The sequence below is a fragment of the Peromyscus maniculatus genome, chromosome 1, assembly GCF_049852395.1.
Source record: "Peromyscus maniculatus bairdii isolate BWxNUB_F1_BW_parent chromosome 1, HU_Pman_BW_mat_3.1, whole genome shotgun sequence".
Lineage (NCBI taxonomy): Eukaryota > Metazoa > Chordata > Mammalia > Rodentia > Cricetidae > Peromyscus > Peromyscus maniculatus.
Window position 1 is genome coordinate 124,862,646 of NC_134852.1, and position 14,860 is coordinate 124,877,505.

The following is a 14,860-nucleotide window of genomic DNA, read 5'->3' on the forward strand; positions in this document are numbered from 1 at the left end:
ATAAAACTAAAATTAACAACTCAAACAGCAATTTTAAAGTCAGGAATTCTAATACAATTCAGGGATGTGATAATTTGATATTTACATGCTGAGGAGGATGATAGGAAACTATTACAAGGATTTAAACAGTTGATACTGGTGCTTGACAGTGGACTCTATAGAACGTGCAGACATGTGGAGCATCATGTGAGACATGAACTCATCCAGGAGGCTTCCTCAGAGGAGATGAGTCAGCAGATGAGGAGAAGGTGTGGGCAAGAGGTCAGGGTTGAGAGATTGAAAGGACTTGGGGACAGTGATTGCTAGATCCATGAGGACTCCTACCTGGGCCATGTTGGTAAAAGGAACCCTTTGAGGCAGGAAAGAGAAAAGAGCAGGGAAGACACAGCTCATTCCTGTTTAGTGTTCACATGGAGTTCCACGGCACAGTCATTAAGGTGGACCTGAGCACTGGGACAGTTGAACTCCAGTTCCTGTGTATGTGAATGCATTTGTAGTCTTTACCTAAGGACACTGAACATGGCATTGGAACAGAGAGCAGCCGTTTGTAAGATTCTTTAAAGTAGCATGTACTAACAGTGTTCTAGAAGTGTTAAGTTCAACACCAAGCATTGCTACTCGTGAGTCATGTGATGGTGTATTCAGCCTCACGAAGCTTCAGTTTCCGAATCTACAAGAGATGCCCTTCCAGGATCATGGGGGAGCTGAGCATGATGATAATGGGAAGTGCCATGTCATGACCAGCAGAGGGCCTGCCTCAATACATGCTGTTAAATCACCATGGAGGTTTTTTCTCCCTGGATTACCATATCCCTAAGAAACAGACAGATTAGAAGTTATAGCGTTTGCCATTCTCATTCACAAGGTATTTAAGTTCAATTTGTATATATGGAGAACAGCTTCAGGGTGCTAGGTCCAGCAGCTGGGGTACAGGTAGGAGAGGTGAGACAGACATAGACTGGACCTGCTCGGGGTCAGCCTGCTAGGGGTCAGCCCTAGACTTCTGACCGTTTATCTACTGTGACCCCTTTTACCCAAAAAATGTTTACATGACCCCAAGTATATAGGCATATACACTAGGTATACAATCAAATATTTATTAGTAATAAATCAGAAATAAATTTATCTCAAAGCAACTCTTTGTATATATAGTTTTATCAGGTATAAAAGCATACCTGCATGCTAAAGAGATTGGATATGTTTCTTTTTGCATAAAGAAGTAAATCTTAGCTGACTGACACTGCAGAACATAGGGCAATATCTATGTTTTTGAGTTGATTAATACTTTGACTTTATAATTAATTAATTTTATCATTGTTAGTACTAAGAATTCTGTTCATATAAACACATAGCACAAAGTAGCAGAAGTATATATGTGCCATTTCAGAAATTGTTAGAAATTCCATCTGAATCCCAAGCCAAAATTAACGATGATCTATAAAACTAAAATTAACAACTCAAACAGCAATTTTAAAGTCAGAAATTCTAATACAATTCAGGGATGTGATAATTTGATATTTACATGCTGAGGAGGATGATAGGAAACTATTACAAGGATTTAAACAGTTGATACTGGTGCTTGACAGTGGACTCTATAGAACGTGCAGACATGTGGAGCATCATATGAGACATGAACTCATCCAGGAGGCTTCCTCAGAGGAGATGAGTCAGCAGATGAGGAGAAGGTGTGGGCAAGAGGTCAGGGTTGAGAGATTGAAAGGACTTGGGGACGGTGATTGGAAATGAAGGGGAAGGTGTAGGTGAGGCTCAGAGCACAAGAGCTCAGAGACACTAAGACAGGGTCGTGGAGGATGGTGTAGGCAGTGGCTCTTAGTCAGGTCTCCTCCTGTTGACATCATCACACCGACTCTCAGACATGTACAGAGGCAACATGCATGCATGCATGCACGCACGCACGCACGCACGCACGCACGCACGCACGCATGCACGCACGCACACACGCACGCACACCCCTCACAGAGGTTAAAGATAAGTCACAGGCTGCAGAGATAGTTCCGTGGGGAAGGTGTTTGCTGCCAGGCTTACTATCTGAGTTTGATCCTTGGGACTCACATGGTAGCAGGAGAAAACTGATTGCTGCTGTCGTCCTCTGAGTTCCACATGTGTGCATGTGAGTGCTCACAGATGCAATAAGCAAGTAATTGCTAAAAATAATAAATCATGAAGGAATTAATGAAAGGCAGGGAGTATTTAGAATGCCAGAGTTAGCAAGGGAGAACTACGAGTCATTAGAGAGGGGCCAACTGACAAAGGCGTGTGCTAGCTCCTTGTGCTGGGCACAGGTGCCTGGTTCATATCCCTTGGCATTGCGAAGCAGAATAATGAGTCTCCTGACCTGGACCCAATTCCCACTGTAGGACCCTCTTTGAGTGAGGATTCTTGATAAGGCGTGTCTATGAGTACAGGTCAGGATCCCATGTGCTCGGTATGCAGACGGTATTTGCATGACCACATTTCTAATCACTGTGACAAAATCCTGATGAAAGTGTCTGAGCAAAGGAAGGGTCACTTTAGCTCATAGTTTGGGATACAGTCCACCATGGTCTGGAAGCCATGGCAGCAGGGGCTTGAGGTAGCTGGTCACATGATATTTGCAGGGATGTGAGGCAGGGGTCACATTATGTCAGCAGTCAGGAAGCAGAGAGAGATGAACGGTGGCAGTCAGCTTGCTTTCTCGTTTGTATCTATTCTGGGACTTCAGTCCCTAGAATGGTGCTACCTTCATTTAGGGTAACTTTTTCCATCTCAATTAAGCTGATCTAGAAAATTCCTTATAGACAAGTCCAGACAGAGGTTTGTTTCTTCTGGGTGATTTTACATCCTGTCAAGTTGATTGGTATTTGTTATTAATTATCATGGGATGCAATAAATAGTTTCTCTTAGAAACTGTTTTGTTGAAAACCATGTTAGGTTTTACAAAAAAGTGGGGAAAAGTAAGATACCCTCAAAGTTGCTTATTTCTTGAGAGAGTAATGTAGACTATGGAATGACTGCTCAGATCGCTTTGTCTTTTGCACCCAGGTTGCTGATGGGTACCACTCCCCTTTGTCAGGACTCCTGGAGTTATTCAGGATATAGGCTCCAATCTTTTACTGTTATACCAAGCATTTTAATAAAAAGAAAATGGCATGGGGCATAGAAGGGAAATATTAAGTGGGCAGGATGAATAATAAACGTGGGAATTTTTGGTTAACGTTGCGGTAAAATCTTAGCTTGGGGAAGAAGGTCAGTGCATAGAAACAGGTGAGAACATGGAGGATCAGAGGGCACAGAGGCCATTTGCCACATCCTGGGTGGACAGAGGGAATTTGTACAGTCTTCTGAGGTAAAGAAGAGCTCGCTAATGTTTCTAGGAGTGCACAGAAGCACTCATGGTGAGTGGGCAATTATGCGGTCTGAGCAATGCAGAGTGGTGAAGGCACTCAGCTAACCTGGTAACTAGGTGTGGATAGCAATGCAGAACTAGAGGCTTGTCTGCCCCAGTCAGTGCCTGGAAAGACTCATGCTGGTGCCACTCAGTGTGGGACTCTCAGGAAGAGCAGAGGCTGAGTGACGAACACAGTGGAAAACTTAAGCAACATCAAGCGGAGGCGTTTTCTAACCCTACTGGTGCCTGGAGCAGAGGGTTGGAAGTTAAAACCCCAACCACACTGTCAATTATTTATACTCATTGCATAAATTATTATGTTTAAATTGGCTGCCTAGTAAACAGTATATAGTTTTGTACCACAGAGGTTAGGTCATTCTAAATTAATCTATCCTTGTTTTGATGAGAGGGAGGGCTGGGAGGCAGAAAAGGGGAGAGGCAGAGAGTTAGTTTTCTCCATTGGATCATTTGGGTTATAGAGAGGCATATAGGCTGGGTGGTCCCCAATGACACTTGTGATGATAGTCCTTGGGGGATCCAGGAAACATTCTATTACTCAGAGCAAAATCCACAGTGTTTATATTGCCTGGGAAGCCACTGTTGTGCTAGCCAGTCTTTTCTGAGCTCACTTTCCACTCATCTTTCTTCCATACTCTCCACTATAGCTACCCTGTCTCCCCAGTAGTTTCCTTCTGGGGCCTTTGCCTGGGCCCTTTCCTCTGTCGTGAACACTCAGTTTCAATATTTTATCATGTTCCTGCTTCCTGGGAAAGTTTGCTCCTGATTTACATTTTACACTTATTTAAAATGGCAATGACTTTCTTGTGTCTCACAGGAACATTTTTAAATTTTTTTTTATATTCATCTGTTTATTTTATATCCCAGCCACAGCCTCATTCCCTACTCTGCCCTCCAAGTCCCTCTCCCCCATTACAACATGCCACCCTCCAGCTCCCTCCTCTTCTGTTGCCATCCAGGAAAGGGCAGGTCGCCTATGAGGATTAATAAACCATGGCATTTCAAGTTGCAGTAAGACTAAGCACCTCCCCATGTATTAAGGCTGAGAAAGGTGACCCAGTATGAGAAGTAGGGTCCCAAAAGCCAGTAAAAGTCAGAGACAGCTCCTATTCCTGCTGTTACGAGTCCCACAAGAGGGCCAAGTTACACAACTATAACATATATGCAGAATGCCTAGGTCAGTCTCATGCAGGTTCTGTGGTTGTCAGTTCAGTCTTTGCAAGCTCCTATGACCCTAGGTTAGTTGATTGTAAGAGCCTTCCCTTGTCCTTGACCCCCTGGCTTCACAGAAGCATTCTTGAGCTCCCTGATTCTGCCTCGCCCTTTTAGTAGAAAGGTCAGTTAAACACCACACAGTTCTCATTTATTCTGTTTTTATCATTTGCTTTCTGGCCTATAATGTGCCCTCCATAAAGGGATGGATGTTGGTTGTTTCGTTTGCTGCTTTATCCCACTTCCTGGCACATCATGGGCACTATGTGAATGGTGGTTAAATAGAAAAATGAACGTTCAGACGGGCTCTGTGAGGACACGTGGGACACACATCTGCATGTGTGGATTGAAGATCCATGGAGGGCGATGAGAGACCTTGAGAAAGCAGAAATGGAAAGTCTGTTAGAAGTCTGTCTGTCTGTCAGAGCTCATCATCCACTTCCAAGCCCCTTTCAGCACCCATTCTGCTACGCAGTCACAGGCCAGGGTCTAGTCTTTGACTGTCCTCTCATTCATTACACCTACGAGCCAGTGTCAAAGTCTTCATGATTTTATCTTCTTCATAGTCTTTGCGTCCATGCTGAGGCTTGAACACAGGGCCTTGAGCATGTTAGGCAAGCACTCTGCTATAAAAGTATGCCCCCAGCCCTTCCTTAACCATTTAAATATTATTGATTTATTCAGTATGTGTGAGTGTTTTGCCTGCGTGAATGTATGTGCCCCACATGCTTGCACAGTTCCCATGGAGGTCAGCAGAGGATCTCAGGTCCCTGGAGCTGTGTGACAGGTGGCTGTGCACTGCCGTGTGGATCCTAGGAAGGGAACCTGGGTCCTCTGCTGGAGGAGTCAGTGCTTTCAACCACTGAGCCATTTCTCTAGCCCTCTTTCCTAACCATTTTTGAAGGACTGTTCTCCAAGAACACTTTTTCTACTGAAGCTCAGGATTCCCCTTTGTCTTCTATTTGAGTCACTTTGGCTGAACAGAAAAGTCCTCAATGGCTTGGCTCTCAGCTCATTTCCTTGAGCATTTCATTGTGACTACTTTAGAATAAGATGTTGATCTAAAAATATCTAGTGTTGCCAGGCAGTGGTGGTGCACACCTTTAATTCCAGCACTCGGGAGGCAGAGGCAGGCAGATCTCTGTGAGTTTGAGGCCAGCTTGGGCTACAGAGTGAGTTCCAGGAAAGGCACAAAGCTACACAGAGAAACCCTGTCTCAAAACACCAAAAAAAAAAAAAAAAAAAAAAAAAGAAATCTAATGTTAACATAAATTTCTATTCTTTATCTGTAACTTGTACTTTCTTCTGGATGTACAAGGGGCCCCTCCACCCATATTCTTCCTTTATTCCATTATTCTCTTGTTCAACTAGCTTTGTTAGTCTTTATCACTTACTCCCCTTTAGACAGCCTTATGTAGTCTCATCTGGCCGTGAACACAGCTGAAGATGACCATGAACTTCTGATTCTTCTATCTCAAGCATGCAGTACTTCACTGCCTTGTTTCCTGTGCAGTGTTCTTACTAGACGAAGTCTGGACATCTTTGTTTCCATGCATGCAGGATGTTCTTTCGCTGTGTCTCTAAGTCTGATACTTGCTGTGATTTGGTTCCTAGATGCTCTCCAAAGGTTCCTTTGTTGAACACTTGGTTCCCAGCTGGGGATGATGTTGCGAAGAATAATAGAAGGTAGTGAAAGGAAGTGAGGTTGTTGGGGCATGGGCCTTGAAACAGGCATTTGTACCTCACCACAGTCATGCATGGGACAGAGTAACCACGGACTGAAAGCTCTGAAACCATGAGCAAAACAGTCCTTTCCTCCTCATGAGTGTCCTTGAATGCTTTGTCCCAGTCACAGAAAGCTAGCTAACATACCCCTGCCAGCCAGGGATAAGAGTGTGTCCACTCAGAAGATCCAGTGCTCACATTCATTCTCAAGGAGGTATACGGAGAGCTGGCCCTGGCACATGGTCCTGAACACTGTGATTTTCCAATCTTCTGTCTTCTCCAGTCTCTACCTCTGCTGTCCTGCCCCGTCACCCTTAGCATGTCAGGGCTTTTAGCACGAATGTCTGAACCCTGCCCTCAAGGTCAGGTTTCTGGCCTTCTGTCTCCTCACTGTTTCTCCTCTTCCAAATGGACAAATCAAACCCAAGGAACTGACTCATTATTGCTGTGGGATGTTAATGTATGTCCTGTGGGAGCCCTTCTTGGGTTCCTTGTGGCGTTACCCAGCAGGTTTGCATAGAGGATGATTAGGACCATGGGCCTGAGTGCAGGTGTCTGAGATGGTCTGCACTTGGCTGTACTGGGGGATGGTCTGTATGTCAAGTTGCTCTGATTGGTCAATAAATAAAACCTGATTGGTCATGGCTAGGCAGGAAGTATAGGGGGGACTAACAGAGAGGAGAAATAAAAGAACAGGAAGGCAGAAGGAGACGCTGCCAGCCACTGCCAGGACAAGCAGCATGTGAAGATGCTGGTAAGCCACGAGCTGCGTGGCAAGGTATAGATTTGTAGAAATGCGTTACTTTAAGATATAGGAACAGTTAACAGGAGGCCTGACACGGCCATACAGTTTGTAAGCAATATAAGTCTCTGTGTTTGCTTGGTTGGGTCTGAGCGGCTGTGGGACTGGTGGGTGACAGAGATTTGTCCTGACTGTGGGCAAGGCAGGAAAACTCTAGCTACAAATGGCACCCAACGTGTTGGCAAGAGTTTCTACCTAAAACCTGAGAAAAGATTCTAAAATGGAGCTAAAAACAGCTTCCTAATTGTGTCTCTCAAATGAGCGGCAGCTACTGGTTTGAGCTATTTGTGCGTTCCTGGCGTGTGCGCTTAACCTGCAGTAAGGCGGAAATGAGGCCTCTGCAAGTGGCACATTAAGCTGCGTGGTGGATTTAGCCTTTGCTAGTTACAAAACAAAAAAGGTTTCTGGGCTACACGCTGCTTGGATAAAAGCATAGACTCATGATAGCTCCCAGAGCTGGCGGTAAACGTACCACCGCCATGTTGGGAAGCTGAGGTGGGCGGAGCCAGCAGCCATAGCGCTGTTTCAGTCTTACAAATGCTGCAGTTTAAAGCAATAGATTCACAATAAGACAGATTCAGATGGAACAAGACTTTAAATGCTTTACAATGTGTGTAAAAATGTACATAGGCTTGGAAGAGAGAGGAAAAGGAACATAGACAGTTATATAAAGAAATAGAAAGTTTTAAAATAATAAAGTCTTTAAAGAGAAAGTAAAAATAATATAAAAAATAAGCCATGTAAAGATGGATATCACACAGAGAGTCTGGATTATATTGTCTTTGGGATTTTTAACTGCAGAAAGACATTTGATTGTAAAGACTGCTCAGTTAAATCAATGTGTATATTTTAAAGGTATTTCAATTTTGAAATGTATGTCTAAGGATGTTTTGCTTTGGAAAGGAGACTCTGCTTTTGTTTCTACAGAAAGCCAGAGGCTATGGATTTGTTCCAGATTAAGATACATCAGGTTTGACCAGCCAAGACCACCTGAAAGGTCTCTGATGACACCATGGCCCAGATGATTCAACATCCAGAATTGTTTCAAGGCAACTGGCTCAGACGATACAGCCTCACGGACTACTCCATGATTCTTAAATATTCTTTGTGTCCCCATAAGATACAGCGCCCCCCTCCAGCAGGAAGTAGTTAAGAGAAGCTACGCCCAAATTCCCAAATATACCAAGCTGGCTTTGGAGATGTGTAAAAGTTAAAACCTTCCTTTTTAAAAAAAAGAAAAGGGGAAGTGCTGTGGGATGTTAATGTATGTCCTGTGGGAGCCCTTCTTGGGTTCCTTGTGGCGTTACCCAGCAGGTTTGCATAGAGGGTGATTAGGACCATGGGCCTGAGTGCAGGTGTCTGAGATGGTCTGCACTTGGCTGTACTGGGGGATGGTCTGTATGTCAAGTTGCTCTGATTGGTCAATAAATAAAACCTGATTGGTCGTGGCTAGGCAGGAAGTATAGGGGGGACTAACAGAGAGGAGAAATAAAAGAACAGGAAGGCAGAAGGAGACACTGCCAGCCACTGCCAGGACAAGCAGCATGTGAAGATGCTGGTAAGCCACGAGCTGCGTGGCAAGGTATAGATTTGTAGAAATGCGTTACTTTAAGATATAAGAATAGTTAACAAGAAGCCTGCCACGGCCATACAGTTTATAAGCAATATAAGTCTCTGTGTTTGCTTGGTTGGGTCTGAGCGGCTGTGGGACTGGTGGGTGACAGAGATTTGTCCTGACTGTGGGCAAGGCAGGAAAACTCTAGCTACACATTATACCTTTGACTGTCATACCTCAAGCATACTTTCTCTGCCTTGATGAGTCCAAACAGTATCCTACCCTACTTTTGCCCCTCTGAGAACACCTTGCCTTGATCTGTCTGAAGGGAGAGACTCATCGTCCTTTCAACTCCCAGAAGACCTTTACTCTATGGGAAGCTGCTGACTAAAATCATCTTAAGTATTTGTGTTCTTGCGTGTTTCAGACAGGGTTCTGTAGCTAACCGGCAATAGACATAACTCTTGGACCCCAGTGGTCCTGGAGTTTCTCCTGCATAGGCTAAGTTCCACCATTGGCATGATTGATGTGTGGACAACCACTCCAGTTGCTGTGATTCTTGGCTTAATTTGGCAGCATAGGAGGGGGATTGGATTAATTCAGCTTTGTGCCAAAGTTTTCTCATTGTGCCCGGGGGGTGTATTAGTTACATCTAACTAATTGCTGCGACCAAATGCCCGACAGAAGTAACATGGAAGAGTTCACTTTGGCTTATGATTTGAGAGGATTCAGCTCATCGTGGGGGCACAGCAATAGGGACATGAGGTGTCTAGTCCCACTGGCTTCCTCGCTAGAAGCTGTGAGTGGTGAATCCCAGTGCCCAGCTTACACACGGTCCACACATGGCCTGTTGAGTGTGTAATCAGCTGTTCTGTTGTACTGGTGGTGGTGGTGGTGAGTTCTGCTGCTGTCTTCTTACTCCTCGCTCCTCTTCTTCCTTTAAGCTCCCCAGAGTTCTTGTGTTAGTTTCCTTACAGTACCTGACATCCACGTGATGCTACATACTATGAATTCATGTGTTCAGTGTTTCACTAATGTCTTAAGTCACTGAGTAAATTATTATCTGTGGGATGGTGATAATGAGCAATTGTGGGGAGAACTGGAGAAACAGTGCTGAGCTCAAACTAGATGCTTGGCGAACATCGGTGGCCTGGGAAGGGAGCTCTCTGGGGGAAGGTAGAGTGTTGGCAGTCACCTGCCACTGTTCCCTGGTTGCAGGCTACACTTCATGCAGGTGGACTCGGTCCAGCGCTGGATGGAGGATCTGAAGCTCATGACCGAGTGTGAGTGCATGTGCGTCTTGCAGGCAAAGCCCATCAGCTTGGAGGAAGACACACAAGGTGACCTTATCCTAGCAGGTGGTCCCGGCCCAGGAGATCCACTACAGCTGCTCCTGAAACGGGGCTGGGTCATCAGCACAGAGCTTCGCAGGATCGGGCAGAAGCTGGCCCAGGACCGCTGGGCACGTGTGCACAGCATGAGTGTGCGTCTGACATGCCATGCACGCTCCATGGTCAGCGAATACAGCACCATCAGCAGGACCTCCTCCCAGGAAATGGGCCAGGTCAGTCAGTCATGCCAGGCTAGGGCTCGTAGGTGCTGGGTGTGGGCATGCCTTCCTGTATTCTGGAGTCTGAACCTTTCCTGGCTAGGGCTCTCCCATCTCCTAATAAAGGAGAGAAAGATAGTGAGAACATTTAATGACTATATGCTTGTGCAAGGCATTGTGACAGGCGTTTCCTTTCCACAAATATCTCATTTAACCTGCACACCCACTGCAAGCAGAAAGAGCTTTAGTACAGGCTGCGTGGCTTCAGTTATCAGTCTGCATTATGTGACTTTGCAAGTCACTTGACTCCACTACGTCCTAGTGCGTTCAGTGAGTCCAGCAATATTTATTCCATGAGGATGATTGAGTTATTACATGTAAAGCCTGTCATGCAGCTGACTGAAAAGATTAGGATTATCGTGCCCATTTTATGGTTGAGGGTATAGACATTCAAAGGTTGAGTCACTTGCCCCATGTTAAGCAGGGGATGATGTGAAGGAGGTTCAGACCCAGCTTTTCTGATTCCAAAATGCATTCAAATCTTCCCACAGTCCAAAAATAAACCCCTGAACCTCAGAGACCCCACCCCCCATCGTGATTTCTCTCTCTTCTTTCTTTCTTCATCTTTCACCTTAAATTTCTCCTTCCTTCACTGTCCAGGCAGTGAGTATTGGTTCATCCTTTGGACCCAGCTTAAATGCCTCTTCCTCCCCGAGGCTTCTCAGAGCTCACAGTGTAACTAATTGTATGCTTCCTCTTCTTACTCTCTCAATGTGTCTGACCTTGGCCTCTTTGGCTATTCATGTCCCAGGTCACAGTGCATTCTGGTTTCTGTGCCTGTTTCCCCCTTCACTTTCAGGCCCCAGAGTGCCCAGCATGGCAGCTGGCCCTCAGTGAAATGACATGGACCTTTTCTGATTACAGGCAGAGAAGCTGCTCATGGATAAATGTTCTGAGCTCTCGGCAGTCACAGAGAGGTAAGTGCACCTGGGTACTCTGCTTGGCCAGCTGGCCCCCTGGCTCGGGGGAGGGGGGCTAATATCTTCTCTGGAGGTCAGGAGCTTGCACTAGCTGGTGGTAGGCAGGAGTTTCTTTTTCTTGGCATTCTCAGAAACATCAAAAGATTATCTTGAAAAGTCAGTGTAGTGATACACGTCTGTAATTGCAACACTGAGAAGGCTGAAGCAGGAGGATTGCTCCAAGTCCAGTATGGTTTACCTAGTGAGTTCCAGGCCAGGAAGGCCTGCATAGTAGAACCAAAAAAGTAAAATAAATTAATAAAAGATTCCCATGAGGTTTTTGCCCCATATTCAGAGCCTAGGTAAAGGGACAGAAGAGAGCCTTGGGTATTAGTGGAAAGCTGTTGGGGTAAGCTGATAATAGGAAAAGGTTTCCTTCAGGTTTGGAGAACGCCCTTGGTCTGCAGAGCGAAGGCAAGATCCCAATTAAGGTGAAAGCTGAACTCACACTTCTACACATATGCACAGAGACAGAGATGTTCACAGACACACACTCACTCACACACAGACATATAAACACACACTCGTAAGATCATAGAAATCTGCCCACAGCCTCTTGCCCCTATATCATACCATAAACATATATGAGCTCACACTCAGATGCACACATACACATTCAGCTTCATATGGACACACTCTGAGTGTGTGTTTACATGTTCCTTTACCTTTCATGCCTCAAACCTGGATTTTGGCATCTGTGGGAAGCTGGAGAGTCTTTCCCTTTTCTGGGCAGAATATTCTCATGCCATGGGGTGAATGTCAATCTAATCCCTTCTACTTTTCCTGTCTGGGAGGAAATTTTTGAGGCAGCTTCTTCTATTTTTTTTTCACATTGTGGCAGCAATCCTTCTGTTTTTCTTTCTTGTTAAAAATAAGTTTTAAACTGAAATAGAACCATATCACTTTCTACGTCCCTTTCACCCCTCAATGCCTCTCATGACCCCCACTCTCAACTTAATAGTATATTTTATTTTGATTTTATGTGTATATATGTATGTAATAATACACATATATGTATGTATATATGTATGTATGTATGGGCACAAATGTATATAAATACAATTTTATGAGTCCATTTTTGTTCGTGGTGTGTATGTGGTTTCAAGGCTACCACTCTGGATTGGACAACCAATAAGAAGCTTATCCCTGGAAGAGGCCAATTCTTCTCCAACAGTCATTCATTGCCTGTAGTTCCTTGTCTAGCGGTGGGATCCCTCAAACTTCCCCCTTCCATGTTTTATGCAAGGGCAGCAATTCTTACAAGCTATAGTGAGAACATTAATGGTGCCTCATGCTCTAGCTACCTTCTCCAAAGCTTACTGCCCCTCCACCTCAGACACCACTGAGATCAGATGACTTGGCTATATTGGTAGCCCACTCTCCCAGGGAGAACCTAGAGAACTGACTTTGCCCCTTCCTGGTGATAGCACACTTCCCAAAATCCGGAAATGTGATGACTCCAGCACTTCTCTAGATAGCAAGAGGCCAGAGGACGAATCAAGCTGGCAGATTCCATCTCTGATTCTCTTGGAACTGGTGTCTTCCCTCTAGTCCATTCTTTCCACACACCATGCCTTGAGCAAGTCCAGGTTTATCCTAGCCACAGCTGTGGTCCAACCAAGTACCCCTTCTGGTGGCCCACTCTGTGGTTCTTCCTCCCAGGTGCCTCCAGGTGGAAAATGAGCATGTTCTGAAGTCAATGAAGGCCTGCGTGAGTGAGACCCTGAGCATGCTGGGCCAGCACTTTGGCCAGTTACTGGAGCTGGCTCTGACCCGGGAAGTGCAGGTCAGTGTGGATTGGGAGACAGAGGACACTGTGGGGTCACCAGGGAGGGAACACCGAGTGACTCAGCCAGGCTGAAAAAATCCAAAATGGCCTTTCTTCAGAGACATCCTCTTCAGATCACCAATGCCCATGCCAGCATCTGTGTGGAGGCTGACAGGACTCAGCTGCGGTTTCCAGACTATCTAACCCAACTCTACAGTTTCCAGATGTCAGAGAGGAAAGATTTAGCCATGTTACACAAGGTGGTGTCAGGGCTTGGTGTATCTTTCAGTACTGTTCCCAGTGCCCTGAATCTTTTCTGTTGAGCTATTATTCACAGCACACAGGGGCCCTCATTATCTTGAAGAACTTAAGCTACCTGCAGGAGACAAGCAGTTTTTGAAGTCTTGGCCACAGAGAAGACTCTAGAAAGGTCATCCTCTGTTCTAGGCACTCTGTAGTCTGGCAGATGTATCAGACTGGTTCACAAAGGCTTTTTGATTTCCCTTGCTCTCTACTTCATCTGTGAGGTGCAACTTTTTCAAGAAGAAAAGTAAGAAGAAATGACGAGCAGGTGGGAGGGCTGTGGGTTAAATCTGCGTCATTTCCCCCTCCCTACTTTGGTATTCTAGAAGCCCTCCCAACACAGCAGGCTCCGTAAGGTTTTCATTAGGAAAGCTATTTACATGTTATTTATAGTTCAGGAATACTGTGCCACATACTTACCATTCTTTCCCACCACCAAATAAAAGCCTCCCATAAATAATAAACGTCTGATTTTCTCCAACATCGGCCTCTCCGATGAGCTCCGAGATCCCTCTCTTCCTTTCCTGTGTGTGTTCCATTTTGCACAGGGCCCAGGCTCTTCTGGCCTGGTTCTCCTGCTAGTCCCACCTTGATCCATGTTCCCACACCTGTGCCAGTGCGGCTGGCCCTAGGTACTCTCACCCTCTCAGCCAAGGGAGGATCCTCAAAGGCTACCCTCCTTGTGCTTAGGATCTGAAATAAATAGACAGAGGTTCTCAAGGCTGAGGTGCTGGTGCTCTGGGGCCCTGTGACACTGGGTCTCTGGGGAGCAGGGGCTCTGAGGTAGGCACTCTGAGTTAATGAACTAGTGTTAGCAAAGAAATGGAGGAGCAAGGGTGTTCACTTTAGGGTTCATGTCCCAAACTGAATCATTAAACACGACTATCCATGTTGGCAAGGATAGCTAGTACACGATGGACTGAAATATTGAAGTCAGAAGAAGACCTAAACCATGGGGACCCATCTCACCAGAGGAATTTCTAAGAGAGGTCCAGCATCTCTTTCTAACAGGCAGGGTTTCTCCTGCTTTTAGTGATAGTCATGGGAAGGGCCAGGATTCTTTGGAGACGTGGACCATGCATCTGACCCCCTAGGTCAAGCTTCATTCTGCTTGTCCCTCATTCTGATTCTATTCAGGGTGAAACTCCTGACCCCGTGCTCCCAAGCTTCTGGCTAGCTTCTGCCCCACTGGGAGGTGTGACTGCCCAGGTCTCTGATGCCTGGCCTGGCAGCTGATCAGGGCCAGCTGCTCTTCTGTAGCAGTTGAATCCCTCTCAGCCTTGCTTCCCAGGGAGGGGTGACAAAGTCTGTCCTTGATGTTACTGCATATTTATTTTCTTCCTGGTAACTTCATTTCCTGGTATTTCTCTCCTTTCCTCCCAACATTCATCATGGTGTCCTCTGAGTCCCCTACAGGCCAGGCTTGCTGTGCTCATACTGCATCTTGGATGATCCATATCTTCTTAGCAAATTCCCTTGAAGGACAGTAGTGACTTCAAGAAATATATTGTCTGTAAGCAG

General features: G+C 45.6%; 1 protein-coding gene across 5 annotated transcripts in view; it reads left to right on the top strand.

Annotated features, from left to right (window-relative positions):
* Nucleotides 1-14,860, top strand: part of Insc (INSC spindle orientation adaptor protein) — a 125,682-nt gene that overhangs the window by 50,947 nt on the left and 59,875 nt on the right. For all 5 annotated transcript variants that reach the window (XM_042282223.2, XM_042282216.2, XM_042282221.2 and 2 more), the window contains exons 3-5: nt 9,919-10,264; nt 11,174-11,226; nt 12,931-13,054. In XM_042282223.2, coding sequence (XP_042138157.1) covers nt 9,919-10,264; nt 11,174-11,226; nt 12,931-13,054 — 523 coding nt within the window. The remainder of the gene's footprint in view (nt 1-9,918; nt 10,265-11,173; nt 11,227-12,930; nt 13,055-14,860) is intronic.